This window comes from Rhinopithecus bieti, unplaced genomic scaffold (assembly GCF_001698545.2).
Source record: "Rhinopithecus bieti isolate Rb0 unplaced genomic scaffold, ASM169854v2 scaffold_1710, whole genome shotgun sequence".
Lineage (NCBI taxonomy): Eukaryota > Metazoa > Chordata > Mammalia > Primates > Cercopithecidae > Rhinopithecus > Rhinopithecus bieti.
Window position 1 is genome coordinate 349,042 of NW_016803559.1, and position 26,090 is coordinate 375,131.

Here is a 26,090-nt window from a genome sequence, read left to right on the forward strand (position 1 = left end):
AACTAAAATGAGTAAAATAAAATTATATTTTTTTATTTAAAAAATATATTTACATATTTAATTAAATATTAAATAAAAAATATATTTAAATTATTTTTAAAAAAAGAGCAAGAATCAAGAATTATTCATATTAGTATCCTCAGCACTTTGCAATATAATACACATTCAAATATATAATAAACTACTATCCAACTAGATAGACCTAAGTGTCTTTACGAAGCTGAATACTTTCATTGTTATTGCAGTGTAACTTCTCTTTTTAATAAGAATGCAACGAATTAGGGGGAAATGTGTCTAATATTTAATAGATGAGAACACAAAAGAAACAGGCAAGATAGGTCCCACATGTACCAGACCAAACAGCATAGTCTACTTCTGTGGTCAGGTTCGTGAGCTCAGGGGGTGGAATCCCTCGTTCAACCTCTAACCAGCTGTGAAACTTTGGGCAAGGAATTTAACTTCTCTAAGCCTTAAGTTCCCCATTGTAACATGTAACACTGAAAACAGCAATGATAATATCTACCTTTATTGATTCTTAATCAACAAAACAAGATAATCCATTAAACAAGATAATCCATTCAAAGCACTTCACACAGTTCCTCAGTAAACATTAGCTATTAGTATATGTTACGTCAATAATTTGTGGAAAGCAACAAACTCTTCTGATATAAAATTATAAGGTACTAGATGCATTAAAAGATTAAACTGACTTCTGTCAGCACCAGCACTAATGAATTGTATGCTTTGCAAATCACAGGTGTTTTTTAATTAAATGAAACTAAATAAAGTAAATGTTAAGCCAGTATCTGTCTCAGGATAAAACACCTGGGGCTAAGTTTGCTGCTGAAACTTCTTTATTCCGAAATGTCAGCCTAGTGCTATCATTTTCCTCAAGAAAACATCTTCTAGCCAAAAGCAATATTCCAAATATTTAACACCCATTCAGAATACACACAAACCAGTAAACATGACTAGAGCAGACTGGCAGAAGAGCATCCCTGCTTATCCTAAGGTCGTGAAATATTGTTTGTGACAGAAATGACCCACTTCAATGTATTTTTTTTTTTTTTTAGTACAAAACTGGAATAAACTGGCTTATAGGAACTTAGTAAAACATAAAAATCTATTCATCATGCCATGCCACAATCCACACATCAAGCTAGCTCTCACTCAGCTCCCTATCTCACCTCCAGGTCACAGCTGTATTCGGTGCCATCTAAGAGGGTCACTTTACACTGGACAGTTTTGGTCTTCTTGGCGACTTTTTGAGATGCCTTCTCTGCTTTCAGTTCATTGGTCTGCACTTCCTTGGTCTCCCTCTTTGCTGCTTCTCCTTCAAATTTGTCTTCCTGTGCTTCCTTTACCTTCTCTTCTCTCTCCTTACTTACTAATTCAGTAGGCTGTTGAGGAAAAAAAATTAAATTGATACTATAGTCAACCAACTTGCAGATGACAACATATTAAAAGGAAAATGTTTCATAAGAATTAGGATCGTTACTTTAAACACTGTAACTCTCAGATTTTTAAACACTTGAAAATTCCAATAGAAAGGATATTTCCCCTCATCCTCTTTTCATGGTCAAAATTCTCATTTTGCCAAGTTGGTTATTTGGCATTAAATGAATCAAAGAAACTACATCCCAGCAACTACAATTTAAGTATCATCTCAAATAATAACATTTCCAATTAAAATCTTATACCATGGCAAAACCTAGGCTTTATTAGGCAACCAAAATGCGCACACACAGATCTACTACTTACTGTCCAGTGAAAACTTAAAAGAGGCATAAAAGAGCATTCTGTTTAAAAAAGAGATGGCAGGGCTCAGAGTATCTATCTCACCTTAACAGGTTACAGACATGAATTTTTTAGCAATGTGCATATATAGTGGAGTTTTTTTCAAGGAGTAACAGGGAAAGGCTATGGTAGACCAATCTAAGACCTATACTTTATACATTAAGCCAAAGCAGTATCTCAGTACAAGAAATCTGGAAATGATCCAAAACAAACCCTTTTTGTTATGTGGTTACGCTATCAGGTTTTCATTTCCAGGCAATTATTCCCAAACATACCTGCGTCTCCACTTTGCTCACTGAGGGTTTTTCTTCCTTGACTTCAACCTTAATCTCTTGTTGTTTCTTCTGAGCCATTTCTTCAGCATCACCCTTATCCTGTCTCTGTTCTTCCGGAAGGGGTTCCTCTTTATCTAAGACCTGTTCTTCAACAACAGCTTGGGTGGGCTCTTTTTTATCTCCTCCATCTTTGGCCACTACTAAGGTATATGACTTTTGCTTCTTAAGCCATGGCGGTAAGAACCGAGAAATACCCCTGCTCTCAGATGTTTCCTTCTCTCTCTTCTGGCGGCGTAGACTACTTTGGCTTTCAGCTGCAGGAGCTGGCTGGGAACCTTTTTCCTCCTCTAGATCGGATGACTGATTCTGCTGATTTTCTGCTACTTCTTTAGGCTTTTCCTTGGTTGCATCTGTTCCTAACTGGCCAGAGTCCTTCTTCACTTCAGACGCAGAGCCTACTTCAGTAGTCATGGTCACAGCTTATGCTGTAATCAAAACAAAAATCACAAAATGTCATTTTATAAGTTCTCTCAAATTTAGTTTGGTTGCAAGGGGCATGATAAGGAAAGATGGGAAAGGGAGTAACAGATAACTGGGAGAAAGCACATCAAGAAAGAAGATTGAAAAGCATAAGACAAAATGGAGACTGTTGCTCTACCTTTTAGAATTCTCTATCAGAATCACAGACCCAAAACTAGCATCACAATAGAACTCTGTGTGTTCTAAGTTCTATATAGTTATAAAATCATCAAGAACTCAAGAAACAGGGATTGCTTTTATTTCTTTCAACTTGTCATAAACAATAATTGATTTTAAAATCCAGTTTTTTTAAGAAAAAGTACTTTTATCTGTACTTGGTATTCTTTATTCTGTAACATGAAAATGTTATCAACAGTGCTAGTAAGCAATGAGACACATTTCACTACAATTTCATACATTAAACTCAAAATCTATCAAAGTGCTAGGTATTAGAAAAACCAATTTTAAGTGTATGGTGTGTAACAGCAAGAAGTAAAATCTAGAACAAAAACATATTATTCTGTGTTCCAATATTAAATCCCGTAATTCACCATCAATGTTCCAATGCAAAAGTTAAATCTTCTGGAAAAGGTACTCAAATTCTAATCAAAACCCCAAACCTCCATCCTACCCAACCGTAATCATACTTTTCTTTGTATATATAAGAAAAATATCTAAGGGCGATAATCCATACCAAATGAAGACATTATGAGGTGGAAAAAATGCATCCAATGATTGCTCTTATCATAACTCAATTAGAACAAAATTTAAACTAATTCTGAAAATAACTAAATTTTACATAAGCAAAGAGGGACTTTTAAAGTGTTGCAGCACGCTGACATAAAGGACAGCAGGCAGGGCCTGCAGAGACAGCTGATCACATTCACTCTCCCCTCCCTTGCCAATAATAAGTGCCCAGAGTCCTGGTACCCTGGACAACGAGCAGTGTCCCAGCTATCTTCAAAGGTGGTAAAAACTTAGAGACGGACATGGTGTATTCCAGTAGTCCCAGCTACTTGGGAGTCTGAGGCAAGAAACATGCTTGAGCCCAGGAATCTGAGGACAGCCGGAGAAACAGAGTGAGATCCCATCTCTTAAAAAATTTTTTCTTAACTTTTTAAGTGGTACAAACTTGAATACGTCAAAAAAAAGTACACTTGTTTTAAAGCTTTATTAAGACATAATTCATGTACCATAAATTTCACCCTCTTAAAGTATACAGTTAGTGATTTTGAGTATACTCACAAGGTTGTGCAACCATCATCACTAATTCTAGAGCATTTTCATCACTCCAGAAAGAAATCCTGTGACCATTAGTAATCACTCTGCATTCCCCCTCACCCCCTGGCAACCTTATGAATATATCCAAAACCACCCACTTTAAAAGGGTGAATTTTGTGATATGTAAATTTTCTCAATAAAATAACTTTAAAATGTTTTTCACATCTAAAATGCAACCACAAAAATAGTCAAGTCAATTTGCCTATATTTAATGGCTTCTACAATGTGGTAAGTCATAGGCACATGAATAAAGACAACCTTTGAGGAGCTAAGGGAGTGAGGCCTACAAATAAGCATACATAAGTCAATAGCATGTTGCACAAAAAGCACAGGACTAGGCCAGGTGCGGTGGCTCATGCCTGTAATCTCAGCACTTTGGGAGGCTGAGGAGGGTGGAGCACTTGAGGTCAGGAGTTTGAGACCATCCTGGCCTGAACATGGCAAAACCCCATCTCTACTAAAAATACAAAAATTAGCCGAGCGTGGTGGCATGTCTCTGTAATCCCAGCTACTTGGGAGGCTGAGGCAGGAGAATTGCTTGAACCCAGAGGCAGAGGTTGCAGTGAGCCAAGATTGTGTCACTGCACTCCAGCCTAGGCAACAGAGCGAGACCCTGTCTCAAAACAACAACAATAACAACAACAAGAAGCAAAGGACTTAATCCACCACGTTAGGAGAAGAAAAGGGTCACCAGGCAGGCGTTTCTGCAGAAGTTGACATTTGAGTTTATTTTTTTAAATGGGTACTCAGTATTCAGACAAAATGGCCAGAATGGAAGGTATGTGTCAGGCATAGGGAGTTGTGTGGAAACATGAGAACATTCCTCTTAAAAAAGGAAACCACAAGCACAGAACAATAATCCACTGTACAAGTGAAGTGGGGGCTNTGAGGAGGGTGGAGCACTTGAGGTCAGGAGTTTGAGACCATCCTGGCCTGAACATGGCAAAACCCCATCTCTACTAAAATACAAAATTAGCCGAGCGTGGTGGCATGTCTCTGTAATCCCAGCTACTTGGGAGGCTGAGGCAGGAGAATTGCTTGAACCCAGAGGCAGAGGTTGCAGTGAGCCAAGATTGTGTCACTGCACTCCAGCCTAGGCAACAGAGCGAGACCCTGTCTCAAAACAACAACAATAACAACAACAAGAAGCAAAGGACTTAATCCACCACGTTAGGAGAAGAAAAGGGTCACCAGGCAGGCGTTTCTGCAGAAGTTGACATTTGAGTTTATTTTTTTAAATGGGTACTCAGTATTCAGACAAAATGGCCAGAATGGAAGGTATGTGTCAGGCATAGGGAGTTGTGTGGAAACATGAGAACATTCCTCTTAAAAAAGGAAACCACAAGCACAGAACAATAATCCACTGTACAAGTGAAGTGGGGGCTTATGAGTGAAGATAGGACGGGCGGAAGCTGAACTGGTAATAATGAAGTAAGAAAAGAAGGCAGAAGCCAAAACATAAAAGATTTTGTGTTATTTTAAAGGCAATGCGGGGGTTATTTGAAAAGCAATGAGAAGTTACATAAGTACTTGAAGTAGAGGAGAAATGTAATAAGATTCTCATTTCACTTAGCCCAACTTGGCTGTAAAGTACAGGATGAAAGAAAAAACTGAAGCAGAAAGACATCCAGGAGATTGGGCTGATCCGATCACTGGTGGATCCAGATCTGAGAACACGATGGTCTCTACTACGGCAGAAACAGTAGGGTAAAGGACAAGATATCAATCTAAAGGTAAAGAAGTAGAGTGGATATGACTTGATATCCAGGCTGAATATAGAAAGTCAAAGAGAGGAAAGAGTCAAGGAAAAGGCCCAGGTCATGGAAGACTAGGGCGATGGTAGAACCATTCATGGAAATGGGGAACACCTGTAAAAGTGGGTCTGGCTGACACATATAATTCAATTTTGAATTCACTGTGATTGAGAAGTTGTGGAGATGTCTAGATGATCCCCAGACAAGCAGGTTTTGATTGGAGACTAGATACACACTAGAGATAGGGTTTGGAAGTTGTCAGTATATGGGTGATAGCAAGGGATACATCACCTAGAGAAAAAGGGTAGCTTAAACTTAGAGGATCCTTAAAAAAGCTCTTATGACCATCAACATGTAAGGTCAGGCAGAAGAAAACACATGAGGGCCAGGAGAAAAACATAGCGAGGCAGGGAGATCGGGGGACAGCAATATCCTTGACAGCAATGCTATGTAAGAGGGAATAGTTAACTATCCTACCTACATATTCTATGCTGCTTCTCATTCTCAGGCATTTGAAATTCAAAAGTATATCTTCCAACAAGACCCGAGGACAGGTAAACTGGCTCCATATTGCACAGAAAACCTTTTTTCCTTCTTTAACGTACCATTTCCCATGTACCATTTAAGGTGACAGTATTATTTACTTTAATCATGAAATAACCAAAGTGTATTTCTAGTATATACTCTCTAGCTACATTCTGAGAGCTGAATAAATGTCCTGGTAAAATTAAAACCAAAATGCCCCATACTTGTCTAAGCTAACCAAGATAAATTGGCAGCTCTCTAATTACTTTGGCTGTGAGAAACAGTCTGGGAACCAATCAGCTAAGGCTGCTTTTTGGCCAAAGTATTTTAGAAGCAGTGAAATATAAAATTTGAGTTTCCACTATTATGTTAAAAGCATTAATAGTTGTTTATATTTTAATCATAAGGGTCACTACTCACTGTTTACTGTCTGACACAGTAACCATAATCTGTTTCTCAAAATATTCTACATTATCCCTTATTTTACAAATAATAAACAGAAATAACTTATCCAAGGCCACTAATGGAGAACCACCCAGCTGTGTATACCTTCCCTCACACACACTTCACAATGCAATCACAGTTCCATTATGTGTGAACGACCTACTCAACCACAGAGTCCTTGGCCTAGTACTCAAAGAAGGTTCCTGCCAGTTAGTAAAAATGACTATAAAATAACAACAATGTATTCTCGGATTTATTCAGAATACTCTCTCTTAAAAGTAAGAAATTTATAGATGAATTTAAATCACAAAGAAAATCCCATTTGAACGTTATTGCTTGACCATGTAATCATAACTGAGCCGGTCAACAGAAACTGAAGACAATGTACAAATACAGACACGAAGAGCACCGACAAAACCATATGGTTAAGCCTCACAAAGTCATCCTCAATCACCACTGTATTCACAACACCTATAAGGGTTAAGAGCCTCAAAAGTGATGATCATTGTCACCCATCCAAATGGAAGTTACAAGACAGAAAACAATGGAAAAGACTAATTGGATCATTACTCAACATATTCTTGAAACAGTTTCAAGAGTTCAACAGAGCTCAAAACAAAACACTACCTTCTTTGTTGATAAAATGGTTTCTTGAACAAATTACCACCATCAAGAAAACATGATTACAGTACATCCACTCACCCTAATCATCATGCCTACAACCCTGAGTTTCTTTCAGATGTGGATAAGCCTTTAAACTCTATCACCCATGAAAATGAGAACTCTTGCAGTGGAATGCTGACATTCCCACTAAAACGAAAGCTCCATGAGGGCTGGGATCTTTCTTTTATATACTGCTATGTTCCCAGCATCTAGACTGGCACATAATAGGTACCTAATAAGTACTTACTAAATGAGTATTGTTCAGTCATCTAGTCTAATATCCTCGCTTTATTTTATCAACAACAAAACTGAGGATCAGAAAGACCAGGAGATTTGCCTGAGATGGTAAAGTCAGATGGGCAAGCCAAAACTGGAACTAAGGTTTCCCAAATTCTGGCAATGCTCATTGACTAATATTTAATTATAATTACCCAAAATCCATCATTAGTATAGTTATATAATACATTAAGTAATGATCTTTCTACTTATCAGCAACCAAAAAGAACACTGCTGTGAACAGCCCGCCCATTAGACAAGCATGTGGTTTTGACACAATTACCATGTTGGCATGCTCCATCTGGGTTGATGAAAGTATTCGTTATTGTGACAGCTTCATGAGAAAAAGCATGCATCATTTAACATGCAACGAAGCAGAAAACCATCATCAACAGAGGATCAGTACTGGTTAGGTAAGGAGCTGTGTTACATAAACTCCATTCTTTTTTTTCCGATGTTTAAAAAAGGAGGTAAATTTTAACGTGCTATCTCTATCAGTAGGCTGAACTGCCAACCATATAACATCATGCTACTTAAAACATTGGCCCTTAATCAGAATACTACAGCCAGCAAAGCAAAGCAGATACACAACCTTACAAACACACAAACAACTTCAAGCAAAGAGTTCATGCTAATTCTTGGGTTCAGACGTTTCCTTAAAACCTTGAGGAAACTGGGACCTTACTATTAATAAAAACCCTGAGAAGGGAACAGGGTAGGTGCTGTTGCCAGCTGACTAGCTCCCATTCTCTGCTGAGATCACAAGCAATATGAGGGTCTTTGATTTCTACCAAGAGAGCTCAACCCATTTTTTTAAGGACCCAAGATTCACAAAATGGGAAGGAATGCATTTCTAAGCTTCAAAAATGGTAGCGAGAGGATGGAGGGAGGCTTTCATTTGAGCTTTGAGAAAACAACAAAACTTTGCAACAAATAACCATTGAGCTTTAAACATACTGGTAATGTATAGATAGTTCTAAGCTGGCCATTTTCTACATCTGACAAAACTAGTTTACATCTGCTTGTGGGTAGAGGATATGTAGAGCATCCTGCTGATACCCACAATCTAGTGCTTGTACGTTCACCTCCCCAAAGGGTCTATAGCTATTAAAAGAGAAGGTCTTTTAATACTGCACTATTTGATGCCATTAATGCATCAAACGTGAAAAAAAAAAAAAAAACAAATATAGAAATGATTCAGCAGCCACCTAACTCTACCTGGGAAATAATGGAGTGGTGCTTCTCAAATATATTCATCATTTAAAAGGAGAAGGGGAAAAGGCAAGAGAGGCGGGGGTGGAGGTGGGGAGGAAGAGAGAGGAGGGGGAGGGGAAAGGGGAACAAGGAAGAAGAAATATCTGGAAGAAGAAGGAATAACAAAAACAAGAGCAGCAGAGTGCAAGTAAGTCCTTACCCTCATAGGTTTATGTTTCTTAAGTGTCAGATGGTCTAGAAAATACTATACTTCATATTCAAGTAAGTATAAATACATTCCAAAGGGACTATTTGTTAGTTCATATTATCTATATGGGGAGGATGAACAAGTAATCCAATGCTGCTCACCCTAGTTACTATAACCCACTATATCACTTTTTTTTTTAGTTTTAAAGTGATAAGGGACCTATTAGAGAGACAGAGCTATTACTATAAAGATGTAAACTAATATCCAGTTTAAATTAAACCCACACATACAAAACATATGAACTACAATCTTCGCCAGTTCAAGTCTAGATGGGATCAGGTGACATTCAGAGCATATATTTCTTCCACTCTTTCTCCTTTTTAACAGAACCTAAATTTTGTTCCACTTCTCCCCTTCCACATGTGTGTCAGCAGAGGCTAGCTCCGGATGGGCCTGAAGGGTAGCTTCTACTGGTCTAGGGCAATCGTGGTAGTCTCCTACCCCTTGCCAAGAAAATATGCACGAAGTCCACTGGTGGGCTCCTGGAAAAGGATCTCTCCCTCTAAAAAGAGCCACAGGAAGAGGAGGCCCCTTCTGCTATCTCTGAACATTGTATACATAACTCTGTTAAATGCTGTTGTCATCTTGAATCCACAGAGAAGAAAAAGCCTGGTGACACACTGTCACACAACAAAGGACACTAGCAAGAGAACCACAGAGAAGAGGACTCAATGAGCCTGGTTCAATGAGCCAGAGATTTCAGTGACTTGTACTCAAAAACATCTTGATATTGACTTCTGCATATTCTGAGGAGAGCATTAGAAAATAAGCATTAAGAAACTGAGAGTACATATAGATCTTGGGTCATTATTACTCCCACTTGCATTTTATGACCTTCATACCTAAGAGCTATGGTTGTCAAAGTATTCCATTTTTCCAAATGATGTTCAGTTTTTTAAAACCTAATACTTGAGTTAATATTAGTGAGATAAACCATTAATTCTTTATTCTAACAACTCTAAATAAGAATGAAACAAAAAAAAAAATCTTACTTTATCAACATATGAGTCCCTTTCTTCATATGTTGGAGAGAGGGGTATATGAAAACTAAGGCACAATTTTCAATAACATCCAGTTGCAATAACAATCTTCTTTGTTGAAAGCAAGTCCCTACTGCTATCATTAAGGATGGAGTCAAGAAAAAGACCCGTGCCAAGCAAAGCATTCTCCACCAGCAACTAAAGCAATCCTGGAAATAGATACAATTTCCTGAAGTTAAAGCTAAACAATCAGAGGCCATACATAAATCATGAATGACTCTAATATTGGATATCTTTATTCACATAACCATAATGCATATAAACCTTGTAATACTAGCAATCCAACAACACACACTAGCAGAGATGGCAGAGACATCCAGAACCCTGCTGAGTTCTCATCAATCAATTATGCCCACTGAGTTGTATGGTCAGAAATTTTGGTGAACGGCATCTGCTCCAATTCCTTCTCTCAGGTAGAGACCCAATTCTGTGTAATAATCAAAGCTGAAGCTATATTCTTTCCTTTCTTTTGCTTTTTTTGTTTCAGATGGAGTCTCTCTCTGTCGCCCAGGGCTGAAGTGCCATGGCATGTTCTCAGCTCACTGCAATCTCCACCTGCTGGGTTCAAGCGATTCTCCTGCCTCAGCCTCCCGCCTAGCTGGGATTACAGGTGCACGCCACCATGCCTGGCTAATTTTTGTATTTTTAGTAGAGACGGGGTTTCACCATGTTGACCAGGCTGGTCTCAAACTCCTGACCTCAAGTGATCCACCTGCCTCAGCCTCCCAAAGTGCTGGGATTACAGGCATGAGCCACCACATCCAGCCTGAAGCTACATTCTTTCTGTGAGAAGTTACCTATGTCTGAATAAAATGGCCTGGTGGTTTGGAGATCAAGACTGGGAAATAAAACAGGATTAGAATTTCAGCTCTGCTTATTAGCCATGTAACCGCAGACAAGTTATTTTAGCCTTGCTGAGTTTCAGCTTCCTCATAAGCCAAAAAAAAAAAAAAAGGATAATAAAATGTACTCATTGGTTGATTCCAAGCATTAGATTAGATGCTATAATACATTAAGTGCCTGGCACACAATAAATTCATAATAAATGATCAGCCACTGTCATCACATAGAGATTCTGCCAAGAAAATAACTATATTTGTTCACTAAAAAAACAGTAATGGTAGTAATAACAGTACTCATAACATAAATAATCATGATAATATCAGCTATTTGTTAAACACTGCTCTAGAAACATTGCATGCAGCAACTCGAACCTTCTCAACCCTTTTAGGAAGGAACTGAAATTATTCTCATGTTACAGACGAAAAAGGTAAAAAGAGGATAGATGGGTTGGTCAAAGCCATATAACCAATAAAGAGAAGTACCAGAATTCAAACCCAGGCCGTCCAGCTCTAAAGACCTTGTCCAACACTGCCTTCAATCCCAAAACGACTTCACTACTCTATAACTTGCGCCTAGCAGGATGCGTGACAGTTAATGATTTGTTGAAAAGCGAAATTGATAATTACCACTACGTTTTGGGGCCTTATAATCATTAGCAGGATGTTCTAACGGAGCACCCCTCATGAATTTCAGTGACCATCAGGATGTGAGTGGGGTCAGTATCTTATCCTCTTCTTTCAAAACAAGTGTTTTTTGAGTACTCTCAAAGCATATGCACCAGGCACCAGTAATACAGATGAAAGATTCCTGCTCTCAGTATAGTGGGAGACATAGGTAATAAGATTAGCATTCATAGGTCAAACAGCTTGTAACCAATTCATAAATCTTGGTAATTCAGATTTAAAAATTACTACTAGCTTGAAAAGTAGCCACGATTTTCTTGTTATCTCTTCAGGAAATCACACAATGAATGGTCCTTCCTAGGAAATGCTGGTTAAACACTCGTAACATACAAATAGTCATTACAGGCTTTTTAGAGAGGACTAATTCTCTTTCTCAATTTTATTTGGTCTCTATCTGAATTCAAGTAACCTGAATTAAAAAGTCCAATAAAACAAGCTTGGGTGTAAGTTGCCTCAACATCAAAAAAATAAAAAATTTTATTTTTAAATTTTTGGCTAGGCCAATTTAAATCATTGGTCCAATGGTAGGCAAAGTGGCTAATGGATAAACAGAGTTACCAAAAAAAAAAAAGAAAGAAAGAAAGAAACACAAGTGGCACATAAACATATGAAGAGGTGCTTGTCACACCTTTAGTAGAAGAAATGAAACTAAAAATTCAGAATGGAGACATCCAAAAGCGTAATCATCCACTCACTGAGCAAGACTATGGGAACAAAGGCATTCTCAAACAACTGCTAGCAGAAGAATAAACTGGTATGGGCCCAGTGGAAGTCAATGTGCCAACAGCTTTCAAAATTCCAAACGTGTCCACACTACTATTAGTAATCCTGCTTGTGGTAATGCAGGGGTGTCCAATCTTGTGGCTTCCCTGGGCTACACTGGAAAAAGAAGAATGTCTTGGGCCACACATAAAATACACTAACAATATCTGATGAGCTTTAAAAAAAACAAACAAAAAAAATTGCAAAAAAAAAACCTCATAATGCTCTAAGAAAGTTTACAAATTTGTGCTGGGCATAATTCAAAGCTGTCCCGGGCCTCATGTGGCCTGCAGGCCACAGGTTGGACAAGCTTGTGGTAAAGTATCCTACAGACGTATTTGTGCATATGTAAAATAATTATGTAAAGGTGACTCACTACCACACTGTAAAAGCTAAGGATCCATGTCCATCAACAGGGGGCATTATACCACATTCATACAACAGAATACTATGCAACTATAAAGAGAAAAGATGAGAAAGGCTACCACCCCAGTTGGGAAAATAACTCCAATTATTAAGTACATTGTTAAGTACGAACAGCAAGATTCAGATGGTATAAGTGATAGGTCACTTTATAGGGATAGGATACCTTATACAGACAGTACACCTTATAGGTTGAAAGCAAAGCATGTGGGAGATACACATACAAAGGATGTGAATATGGACACACACACATTTTCCTTTAAATGAGTAAAGAAACTAGGGAAGGACGCAAGAGAGTAACAATAGTGATTACGCAGAATGGAGGATGGTGCTGGGTAGATGACTGCCGAGGTACAGATATGGGAGACAATGTTTTTACTGAACAGAAGTTTTCATAAACTTAAGCACTTAAGTATTTTACTAGGAGAATAATATTTATGCATCAAGTGAACCCAGCTTGGTTAGCCAGCTTCCTTGGAGACAACATGTGTATGACTCCCACAAGCCACAATGCCACTTTGCCCTGTCACACAGCTCTAGCCACACAAATGAACGTCGATTCCACCTGAGCAGTAGCATTAAGATGGCCTAAGTTTTGGATTTCCTAGTGTATGAAGGTTAAGACTGTTTCTGTATCCTCAAAGAAACTGATTTCTGCCAGCCTCCACTTCAGTATATTTCACAAACCCACCACTTACCCCATCTAGATTGTTCCCTAAGTAGTATAAGCTCAACACCCAAGCTTTTAGTGCAGCAACACTTTTTTGTAAGAAGTTTATCAGTTCCTCATTTAAAAAAATTCAGTTGTCCCTCAGTATCTATGGGGGATTGGTCCACAGATAACCAAATCCACACATACTCAAGTATCGCTGTCAGCCTTGCTGAACCTGTGGACAAGGAAACGTCAGTCATCTGTATCCGAGTTTAGCACCCTGTGAACAGTTATTTTCAACCTGAATTTGGTTGCAGATACAGAAGTTGCCTATATACAGGGCTGATTAGATTTACTGAAAAAACTCACACATAAGCGGACCTATGCGGTGCAGGCTCGTGTTGTTCAAGAGTCAATTACAGTTCCTGAGAAAACAGGAACTTGTTTTATGCTTGTTTTTTAACCTTTTTTCCTCAGTGTGGACTTGAAACAAACAAGTGTCTTTTGCTAACAATAATATTGGTGCATATGCAGGCAGCATAAAAAGATTATTCGTATTATCTGCTGGAGGGTTGGGAACAGGGCACTTAGAAACAGAGTTCTCTGAAAGTTGGGGACTTTTTTTAAAGGCAGAATAAACAGAATGGGAAAAGTCCTATTAAATGTCTAAGCTGGTCATACATAAACATTCCCCAATCTCTTTCAGCAGCTTCCTCCTCACAGGGAAAAGCAGGAATAAAATTGGCCTGACAGCACAAGCTTGTCATCAAGTTTCCTGTCCACACCTCTTCCCTGCCCATCTGCTACTATATTCACATGAAGAGGGTAAAACTTTTGTGCAGATAAACAACTACATGTTCCTAGCACAGTGTTTGCATCCGGTGGCTTCCTGATAAATATCTTTTGTGATGTTCCTAACATTTAGGGAACATTTATTTGGGCCACCTCCCTATAATGAATGTTCTATAGAAAAAAAAAAAATGCTAACGTGCAGTTTATTCCAGTGACATCATAAGCACGCTCAAACCAGAGCAGGGCCAATACCAACAGGCTCCCATGATCATGACAGATGCCCGCGAGTCTATTTTTCCTAAGCTTACCCCACAACTATCTTATGCATAAAATGGCTCCCCAGCCCCATCATAAAACTCATGCCCACTTGGTATCCAACAGTAATCAACAACCAGTCTAATACTATTTCTGTGTGAGTCAAACTCTAAAAAATAACAGTAGTGGTTCAGGAGGCATTTCCCAAATAAGCAAACGACAAATCCACCAAGGTTAACTGCACAGGATAAACGCACAGGCTGCAGACGCTGCATTTTAATAGGTCATAAGACAAAAGCTTGTCAAAGTCAATCAACTCCCCCACACTATGACAAGTCCACCAAGCTGGAGCCTATACTGATCTCACACTTTCAAATCCTCTTCTCTATAAGCTTTGGAATGCTGTAGTCAACAGGCATAAATACCTAAACCTCATAAAAAACATAATTCACTTCTTAAGTTTTGGCCGTTAGTTCTTCTGCCATTTTAAGTAGTTAAAGGAGTACTAAAGAGTTCTATCAATACATAGCATACATGCTAAAAACTAAGACTATAGACTGAATGACTTTTCTAGCTTAAGCAAGCATATCCAAATGCTGACCCCAGTCCACCGGCTGATCAGCAGAAGGTGCCAGAGAGTATCCAAATTATGGACCCTCCAAGCCTGGCGTGATAAGAGCAACTTTCCCTCGGCGGGAAAAGCTGTAACTACAATGGAATTACAGACATGCCATCTGCAGTGCTATAAAACCTTTTTTTTTTTTTTCCCTTAAAGTAAGTATTTGTACTCTGAGGATTCATTTAGTTCAGAACTACTTAGTGAGAACTTCAAATAACTATTTTAGGTGGTGGTGGCTAGGATAAGTTTTACTTCAGTGAAATGTATTTGTTTTCTTAGAGGTAAAATTCTCGAAGTCCAACATTTGCAAAAGTGATTTGGTAGAGAATCACGCTGGAGAATAGGTCAGGCATTCAATGTCTGGGGTCCACCAAAAAATGCAAGCAAAACCAACGTCAAAGTTAAAAATTTACCTTTCCAATGTAACTTGCCATGTGATCCTGCTATGATACTAAACTATAGATCATCAATATATCATATCATCTGTACAGCAACACTACAAAGTAGATGCGGGGGACAACTGACTGTCCAGGTCATCAGCATCACCTCAACAGTTATCATTTATTCAGCTCCCACACCCATGATGCAAATAATTTGAAAAGACAAATCTTCCTTGTGACAAAAAAAAAAGAAAAACTTAAACTTCCCAAGTACACGTGCACCCCCCTCAAAATACCATAAACACTTCAGTGATATAGAGCATCCCTTACAGTGTCAACAGTAAAAAAGTAATCGCAGAGGTGATCGCTAATTATAGTGGCCCTGCTTTTCATTTTGTCAGGAAGTCTCAATGAAGCAAGAATCTTTTTGAAGACTGCTAGACTGTTAGATTATATAAAGAAAATGCAAGAAGATTTTTTCCCAAGTCTGGATGTCAGAATCTGGGCAATATACATTTTCACATGTATTCAATATGACAACCAATTAAATATTCAGTAATAAAAGAAGATGTTGATACCTATTCTTATTCGATCAATATTTACTTAGGGTGTGCCAACATCAAACCAATAACCAGACCTTGGTAACTGTTAAATGGCTACTAATCTGCAGACGCCAAAAACTGTGAACTCAAATCTCTGATAGCTACAGTACAGCTTCCTTTCATCAAACAAGTTAGGGTGAAAATGAAGCACTTTAGAAGTAAACTGAAAGTTATAATTCTTTAAGATGCTAAAAAGAAAATAACTGAACACAGTTAACCTTACATAGTCCTCACGGTGCTTCCGGAAATAATATAGTACTAATTTTGAACAGTATTATGTCATACCACTGAAAAAACTGTGAACCAACCAGACAAGCATATAAAAGAAACCAACTAGCTTCATTATTCTCACAGGTCAAACCTGAAAAAGCTATCATGTTAAAGATAGCCTGACAAAAGTCAACATTTGCCTAGAAAAATGCAAACAAGACATCTAAAACTAAACTCGGCCCACTAGAAAAATGTATTTTTCATAGGGCTTAGTTCAAATATCACAACATATTCCCTTGTGAAACAGTGTACGTACTCAGATTCCATCTACTCTGTATATTAGTATTTTCCTAATTTTCAGTCCCCTGACTAGTCACACTTTCAATGGCAAACTTCCTCCACAAGCAGAAACAAACAAGCATGTATCACAAAACCCAACCACTGCAACAGAAACGTCCTAATAATCTCCCCCCTTGAAATACATACGCAGCTTTTAAGCACATCAAGCCCGCTGTCTGCTATTTCCTGTCATTGGAAAACTGTGGAAAGCTGATGGAAATCCAGCGTCCAAAAGCTTAATGAGCAAGACTGGCCCCACCCAAGCCAGACCCTGCTGGAGAGGGACATGCTCAGTAGAGAAGCCCAGTTTGGTTCCAAGTCACTTCATTCCTCAGCTAGAAAATGCATATGGGTCAAAGAAAAAAGTCAGCTTCCTGCTGCCTGTTCTACCCCCTAAATGAAGACCCCTTCAGCATAGAAACTAGTTTTAATGACACAATTGTAATTCTATAATTTTTATAAAATTTTTCTATCCTGAGTTTTTTTTCTCATTTAGTTTTTGTGGTTATGATTTTGCTTTGCTTCGGGTCTCCATCCTGCAACTTTGTTTTATTTTGTCATTTTAATTCATCCTAGAATAGACACCAAAAGTATATGTACACAACATGAAGTGGTCCCCCTTATCCTCGGGGAAAGAAGCCCAGTAGATGCCTGAAACCACTGAGAGTACCAAACCCGACTCATCAATTGGAACGTGTTTCTTCTGTTCATGTCTTCCAGGCCACAAATTTAATGCCTTGTACTTTTTAAATGTTCTTACTTATTTTTAGAGACAGGGTCTCACCCTGTCACCCAGGCTGGAGTGCAATGGCACACTCATGGCTCACTGCAGCCTTGACCTCCTGGACTCAAACAATCCTCCCACCCCAGCCTCTCAAGTAGCTGGAACCAGAGGCACACACTGCCATGCCTAGCTAATTTTTTTACGTTTTTGTAGAGATAGAGTCTCACTATGTTACAGCCGAGGCTGATCTCAAACTCCAGGACTCAAGTGATCATCCTGCCTTGGCCTCCCAAAATGCTGGGATTACAGGCGTGAGCCACTGCGTCTGGCCACCCTCTTACACCCTAACTAAGCGCTTACGCACTGTGGCCATAACTTTTGCAGTTTGAAGTGTGACAGCCAAACTAGCACAAATTTTTTTTCTTTTTTCACAATTTCACAGGTTGAAGATTGGGTTCTTCCCATAGATCTTAGCAACCTTAGCATACAATTTTTTTCTTTTTTCTTAAGAACTTTCCCCTTTTCGCATAATGGAAGCACCTGATGGCTTCTCTTTGGCATATTCAAATTGCCACCATCACTATTCTTGTGCTTTTATTGAGTAGAATAAGGGTGATTTGAACACAAGCACTGTGATATTACGATAGTCAATCTGATCAACCCAGCTACTAAGTAACTGACAGGTGTTTGCTTCTACAGCATGGAGCCACTGGGCAAATGCATAATTCACAACCCGCACAGGATGGGGCAGAGAGTGTGATATTTCATCATGCTACTAAAAATGGTGTGCAACTGAAAACTTATGAATTGCTTGTTTCTAGAATTTTCCATGCAATATTTTTAGACCACAGATGACTGCAGGTAACTGCACTGCAGAAAGCAAAACTATGAATAAGGGGAGGTCTATTGTACAGTCTAATCATCTTTATCTATAAATTACTATAGACAAATTTTCAGATACAGAAAAACTGCAAATACATCATCCATATTTTAACATTAAAAAATATTCATTTCAACTCATTTATACAAGAATGTATATTCATTCACACTGTACATAAAAATGGAGGTACATTTTAACCCAGATAGTATAGGTACCGTGATATAGTTATAAAGCTATTAAATCCTTGTTTCATATTTCAATCCTAAATTGAGAAATTACTAAAAATGGCCAGGCGCAGTGGCTCATGCCTGTAACACCAGAACTTTGGGAGGCTGAGGTAGACAAATCACTTGAGGTCAGGAGTTCTAGACCAGCCTGGCCAACATGGCGAAACTCTCTCTCTACTAAAAACACAATAATTGGCTGGGTGTCATAGCGCATGCCTGTGGTCCCAGGCTACTCAGGAGGCCGAGGCAGGAGAATTGCTTGAACTCAGGAGGCGGAGGTTGCGGTGAGCCACGATTGTGCCATTGCACTCCAGCCTGGGCAAAAACGAGACTCCGGCTCAAAATAAATACATAAACAGAGAAATGACTAAAAATAAGATAATACTATATCCACCTATCATATGACTAAAGAAACATGGAAGCAACGAAAATGTAAAGTCACTAAAGGAAAATGCATCAATCCTAAGATTCAGGTCAGAGCAATCTGAGAAATAACTAATGTTCCTTAACTCTATAGTACCAACCCCCCTTTACATTTCCACAATTTAAATTCTGGTTTTTTTTTCCCCAACACACATATTTGCATTGACAATTCATGACTGAGACTAGAAGTGCACTTGTGCATTTTTACAACTTGACCCAGTTACTGTGTTACACTCCTACTACTACAGAGCAGTAATAATCTGTTCACATTCACCTACAGCAAAGTCTTTAATGAGTCTCTTGTAAATCACAAAGAAAATGCTTCAGATATTTATTAATAAACAAGATGTCACCAGTACCAACTAGCAGAAAAAGTAAGGTTTGCGGCCAGGCGTGGTGGCTCACGCCTGTAATCCTACCACTTTGTGAGGCCAAGATGGGCAGATCATGAGGTCAGAGGTTTGAGCCCAGCCTGGCCAACATGGTGAAACCCCGTCTCTACTAAAGATACAAAACAAAATAGCCGGGCATGGTGGCGCGTGCCTGTAATCCCAGCTACTCGGGAGTGTGAGGCAGAAGAATCACTTGAACCTGGGAGGCGGAGGTTGTTGCAGTGAGCCAAGATCACGCCATTGCACTCCAGCCTGAGCGACTCCATTTCAAAAAAAAATAAAAAATTTTAAAAACTAAGGTTTGCTTAATAGGAAGACTTGATGAAAGTCTTCCTTTTCTTCTTCATTTTTTCACTTTTAAAAAAATTGTATTTTGGTAAAAGTTTCCACGGCACCTCTGAAGAGATTTATCTTTGTCAAAATGGGCAGACACAAAACTTTTTTTTTAAAGTCATCCTACATAGTGGAAGTAAATTGTACTATCCATCATAAAGTTTTCACTGGTTCACAAAGGGAAAATTTGGTGAGTTTTTTAATAGAGCCAATTTTATTCAATCCAGAGCATCTTCCCTTATGCAGATTAAGTTCTTCCCACCTTTTTATGTCAAATGTGTTTTTTAATAAACATTTATTAAATGCTGATGTAACTGTAAATTTGTTACAATATACTTAACTTGGAAAAATAATGCCTTTGTGAAAGGAAAGTAAATCTTGAGGCTCCCAAATCACTAAGCTAAAGGGAAAAGTCAAGCTAGGAACTGCTTAGGGCAAACCTGCCTCCCTCCTTTCTATTCAAAGTCACCGATCTGCTCACTGAGATAAATGCATATCCGATTGCCTCCTTTGGAGAGGCTAATCAGAAACTCAGAAGAATGCAACCATTTGTCTCTTATCCACCTGTGACCAGGAAGCCCCCTCTCTGCTTCAAGTTGTCCCACCTTTGCTTCATTTGTCCTGTCTTTCCAGACCAAACCAATGTTCATCTTACATATGTTGACTGATGTCTCCTCTCTCCCTAAAATGTATAAAACCAAACTGTGCTCTGACTACCATAAGCACATGTCAACAGGTATTCGGGTTCACACTTCCAACCTTTTTTTCTGAAATTCATGACCCCTTGTAATCCAGAAATGTGAAAACTTATAACCTATAGCAGCACTGGGCCCTATGAATTCAACAGTGGTAGATCTTCTGGTCCATCCTAGGCATTTCTTAACACCCCTGTGTCTCCTGCTCTCTTCTCTTACTCTCCTACTGCTATGAACTGAATTTCATCCCTCTAAAATTCCTATGTTGAATCTAATCTACAATGCGATGAAGGTAGGAGCTTTGGGAGATAGGTTTAGATGAGGTCATGAGGGTGGGGCCCTCATGATGAAATTAGTGCCCTCATAAAAAGAAGCACCAGAGAACTTGTGCAGTCTCTCATTCTCTCTCTACCATGAAGGGCACAGTAGAAGGCAATTGTCAGGAAGCAAAGAAGAGCCCTTACCAGAAACTCTCCAACTTAGATGAACTGTGAGAAAATAAGTACCTATTGTGTGAGCCACCCAGTCTATGGTATTTTGTTATGGCAGCACGAGCTAAGACGCCTACCTTCTTAACTAGGGAACCCAATGCTACTGCTCAGCTCCTCCGCTGGCCTCAAAAGATCCCACTCAGGAGATCTGTGAATCTCATTGTTTAAAAAAAAGATTGGGAGAATTCAGAGAGGATGAGTTTTGTGGCATTATGATTTTGAAAAGAACTATTAATAAAGTGAATTTAAAATTAGACTGTTAGAACCTAGAGAAATTGAGTCTCAAACTCACATACCCACTTATGAGTGGGAGAGCCAGAATTCACATCAATTTGATTTGCCTTCAAAGCCAATAGACTTTTCCACAAGGCAGCCTCTTTTTTTTTTTTAGACGGAGTGTCGCTATGACTCCCAGGCTAGAGTACAGTGGCGCGATCTCAGCTCACCGCAACCTCTGCCTCCCGGGTTCAAGTGATTCTTCTGCCTCAGCCTCCCGAGTTCAAGCAATTCTCCTGCCTCAGCCTCCCGAGTAGCTGGGACTACAGGTGCCCGCCACCACACCTGGCTAATTTTTGTATTTTTCGTAGAGATGGGGTTTTACCATATTGACCAGGCTGGCAAGGCAGTCTTCTTAACACTCTTGTTTTTCAGATAAGTCAAGTGAACCCAGAGAGGTGAAATAACACATGAGGTTGCTTGATGAGTTATTAGCAAAGAAGTATACAAACGAGGTCCAGTGTCATTTACTCATTTCCAGTATGATTTAAATACATTTGAGTACACAAAATATATAGGTTGAAACATCTACAAAGGTCTTAATATTTTAAAATTGTTATTATATGAATTTATATATATTACATCTATTTTGAGAAGACCGAAAAAGGTCATGTTTCAACAATGTCTCATTATTTCATTAAAACAGGAAATCAGGTTTATCCTCCAAAAGTTAATTTTGAAATATTCAAGGAAGTTGGTTAAGGTTAGGAAGGGAACACTTTCCCTATATTTGTGTATGTGTTTGTGTAGACATAGAATTTTATCTTAAACCCAGTATCATCTGGCTTTTAAAAATCATCCTACCGCCTACTTTATGAGGACAAAGAATGCGTAAGATATAAAGAACCCAATAATCTGATGAGTCACTCATGGCTCGAAAACCTTAAGAGACACAAACTCTAGGCAGAAAGTACAGTTATCAATATCACAGAAAAGACAATGAGGAAGAAGAATTCCTTTTGGTCATCTCACTTCTGCCCATTTAGCCCCCCCCATTTAGCCCCCATCTGTAAAGTGATTATCATCTATCCTACTAAGAAAAGAAGCAGACAACACAATTTTCTGGATAAAAAAACTAAAATAACCTAAAAAGTACTCAGAAGAAATTTTTTAAAAAATCTCTAGCCGGGCATGGTAGCTCATGCCTGTAATCCCAGCACTTTGGGAGGCCAACACGGGTGGATCACCTGAGGTCAGGAGTTCAAGACCATCCTGGCCAACATGGTGAAACCCCGTCTCTACTAAAACTATTAAAAAAATTAGCTGGGCACAGTGGCATGTGCCTATAATCCCAGCTACTCGGGAGGCTGAGGCAGGAGAATCACTTCAGCCTGGGAGGCGGAGGCTGCAGTGAACCAAGATTGTGCCATTACACTCCAGCCTAGGCGACAGGCCTAAGCCCGAAAGAGCAAGACTGCCCCGTCTCCAAAAAAAAAAAAAAAATAAAAAAAAAAAAAAAAAAAACTCTTTTTTTTATTCTGATTGTACAGGGAATCCAATCTTCTCATCTACCAATTGTCACGCAAGATTACTTCCTGAACAAACATGGACAGGAGTTTCATGACTCTTCAATATGGATGAACTTCCCAATTGGTCTATAACATTTTTTTAACATTTTTTAAAATGGTCCACATTTCATAGGATCATTGATACTGACATATCTGATGTAGGCAGAAAAAAATATTTTTTTTTTCACTAGCACCTTGGCTCTAATGTGCAAGTTCTTCTTTGACCACATACCACATACCAGAGTTTAACTTCTCTCAGGCTCTAAACCAGAATAATGTATACAACTACACATGCGTCACCCACAAAATTTCTTCCTTACCAGACATCTTAGCAAGATTAGACTCACATGTTCAATTACATTAAAAACAATTACATTTTTAAGATGTAATGTTGAAAAGTACCATAGATCTATGGGACTCTAGGAAAGAAAGACACTGCATGACCTCAGATTTTTACAGGGAGTATGGAGAGAAAGTGGGAGCAGGTACAGAAGGAGGAAAATGGATAAAAGAATAAAAGAGTGGTGGCTGAGAATCTCTAATCGAAAAGTTACTGTTTTGAACCAAAGAAGCATCTAAAAAGTATCAGGATAAAACTCTTAACAAATCCTTTTATTTGCTTTTAATTAACTACGAAAGTCAAAAGCACCACTTTTAAATTACACAATCAGACCAGTATAGTAATTCAGCAGGTACATTAAACTGTATTATTTTTATTCTACTTTATGTCTAAGAAATATGTGCTGAATTCCTGCTTTACACCAGACACTGGTCTAGGCCCTAAGGACCTAGTGAAAGTTCTTGCCCACAAAAGTCTACTGGACGTTTACAGTCTAGCAGGGAAGTCAGACACATAAACAAATCATTACACCATATGTGATAAGGGTTGTAAGAGAGGTACAAGAAGGGCACAAAGGAAATGGTCACCTCCTTTAGGTGGTCAAGGAAAGCTTTATAAAGCTTACAATTATAGGATCATTCTTCTCTCACACTTTGAATGAACAGATGCTACCACTAGGTCATAATGACACCCACCTTGCCTTAGGGATTAAAGAAATAAAACAAAAGCACCCACCACAAATTCCACTGTATACAAAGCAGAAACAACAATCTTGCTAGCAGCTGTATCATCTCTAGATATGACTGAGCAAAATGGAATTTGTAAAGAATCAAAGTAGTTCAGAGCTAAAAAGGATCTCAGTGTTCATGTACCTCTACCTCTTGCCTTTAATTAGATGGGAAGTCTAAGGCCCAGAAGTCAGATTATTTACATAGCAAATCAGTAGCAAGATCTCACCGGGCTAGATGTCAGATTCTTACCAATAATCCCAATGCCTTTTCCTGTAGCAAACTGTCCTGCCTGGATGAGAAGGGGAGACACACTGTTAAGGAGAGAAAAAAGAATAGAGACCTTTCATTGTTGTCCAGGGGCCAGAAGAAACAAAACAGCCCTGAGACTAGGAATTCCAAGAGACCTACAGTGCTCCCCAGCTCTACTCCAACTTCCGTACCCAAGAAAAATGCTATAACCTCCCTCCTCCCCCAAAAGTGTAAGTCTCCAAAAATAAAAGGGCAACTGACAAGAAATTATCTACTCTTCTTAACCTTAAGTAACATCAAACATAGTCAGATAGCTTAGATATATTCCCATGTTGCCATTTAGCTACATGTATAAAATAAAAGTAGCAGCTGCTAACCTACCTATATAATGGAATTGAAAGGATCAAAAAAGAACCATAATAGCTACCGGTAAAGTGCAAAACACTAAATGAATGCAATTTACTGTTAAACACAGAATTTCCATGGTCAAAAGATTCATCTACGCCTTTTCCCCTAAAAGTGGTGGAAGGTATCATTATGGTTTAACTTCATTTTTAAAAAGCAAACATTAATGTATAATAATTTGCCACCAATCCAATGTATCTATTTCTTTCTCAACCTGTAGAAGGAAAATTATATCCCCACCCCAACCCACCCCCTATAATTTCCCTTCTTTCTTTTCTCTCCTTTAAGACAGCCACCACCATTCCAAGAGGCTCTGCTAGAACCATATAAACATCAAACGTGTAAATACAAAGCTTTCATCAAAAAACACGTTGTATAAAGTTGAATGCTGCTTCTACCAGGGCAAGCTGGGGAAACGTTAAGGTGTATGTAATAAGCAAGGCACAGCTACAAACCCAGAGTGTGCTCGGGAGGTACAGCCCCAATCTGGGGCCCTCTCCTCACTTCACCTGTCTCACTATCCTCCTTCTGCCTGATATATGATCTGCAATGGTGTGGCCACTCGTTGAGAACCCAGTGTACTTCCAATCCTTCATAACTTTATTAGCTCTCCATAATTTGAGACTACAGCTCTGTAGCTTCACTTTCAAACCCTAATTCTCTAAACTTGAATTAGAAAATCCTAACCACAACTGCCAAGATGTTCTCAATCCACAACCATACCTACTCAAAACAATAAATAAAAAATATCTAATATCAAGCCATTATACTCACCATTACCTCTGCCCATGAAATCTTGATTTTAATACTGTACTTCTGGGTTTTGTAAAGATCCATTCATTCCATGAGGAATTGCTTTGAGCTTGCTGATAGCTGCTGAGGATACAGACCTGTGTAAAATGTGGCTCTAGTGGTGTGACAGTAGGGCATTTAAATAGCTAACTACAAAGAGAATAAGAGCTATAATGGAAGCATAAACAATTTAACAGTTAACAGACTTAATGAAGAAAGAATGCTTCCCGAGGTGACACTTGACCTGACCTTGAAGGATAAGAAGGAGCTTACTGGGCTTATTATAAGTGGGTAGAAGCACACTCCTCACCGTGGGAACAGTAAGTGAAGGACACAGAATCATGAAAGATAAATGTGTTGTAGAGAACAGTGAGAACTTCAACGGCCTGGAACACAGGGTGGGGAGTGGAGGAGACAGGGCAAGGGAAGCAACACCCAAATAATGCATGATCAATATGCTAAGCTCAGATGTTTTTACTCTATCCTGCAGGCAATTTTTTAAAAAGCTATTAACTTTGTATTTCTGGAAGATAACTTTGGCAGCCATGTGAGACCAATTGACACAATGAAAGGAAGCTGACTGGCCGGGCGTGGTGGCTCATGCCTGTAACCCCAGCACTTTGGGAGGCTGAGGTGGGTGGACCACTTGAGGTCAAAAGTTTGAGACCAGCCTGGACAACATAGCGAAACTCCATCTCTCCTAAAAATACAAATATTAGCCAGACATGGTGGCACACACCTGTAATCCCAGCCACTTGGGAGGCTTGAGACATGAGAATTGCTTGAACCCAGGAGGCGGCAGCTGCAGTGAACCAAGATCGTGCCACTGCACTACAGCCTGGGTGACGGAGCGAGACTATCAAAAAAAAAAAAAAAAAAGGAAACTGGTTAAGATGATGCTCATGATGCTCCAGGGATCCAGGAGACTAAGACAGAAGCAATAAGAATGCAAATGAAGAGATGGTGTCAATAAATATTTAATGGGTAAAATGAAAGGGACTTGATAATTAACTGGATGGTGGGAGTAA

At 39.0% G+C, this 26,090-nt stretch overlaps 1 protein-coding gene across 17 annotated transcripts in view; it reads right to left on the minus strand.

The window, feature by feature from the left end:
• Window positions 1-26,090, minus strand: part of EPB41L2 (erythrocyte membrane protein band 4.1 like 2) — a 235,218-nt gene that overhangs the window by 122,591 nt on the left and 86,537 nt on the right. For 15 of the 17 annotated variants that reach the window (XR_001888459.1, XM_017888504.1, XM_017888458.1 and 12 more), the window contains exons 2-3: window positions 2,073-2,557; window positions 1,188-1,400 (exon numbers count right to left, since the gene is read on the minus strand). Coding sequence is in view for 16 of the 17 variants with exons in the window: in XM_017888504.1 (XP_017743993.1) it covers window positions 1,188-1,400; window positions 2,073-2,543 (684 nt within the window). In the remaining variant the exon portion in view is untranslated. Of the gene's footprint in view, window positions 1-1,187; window positions 1,401-2,072; window positions 2,558-16,743; window positions 16,944-26,090 lie in introns of those variants that run through there. The other 2 variants (XM_017888538.1, XM_017888469.1) reach the window with 1 other exon arrangement.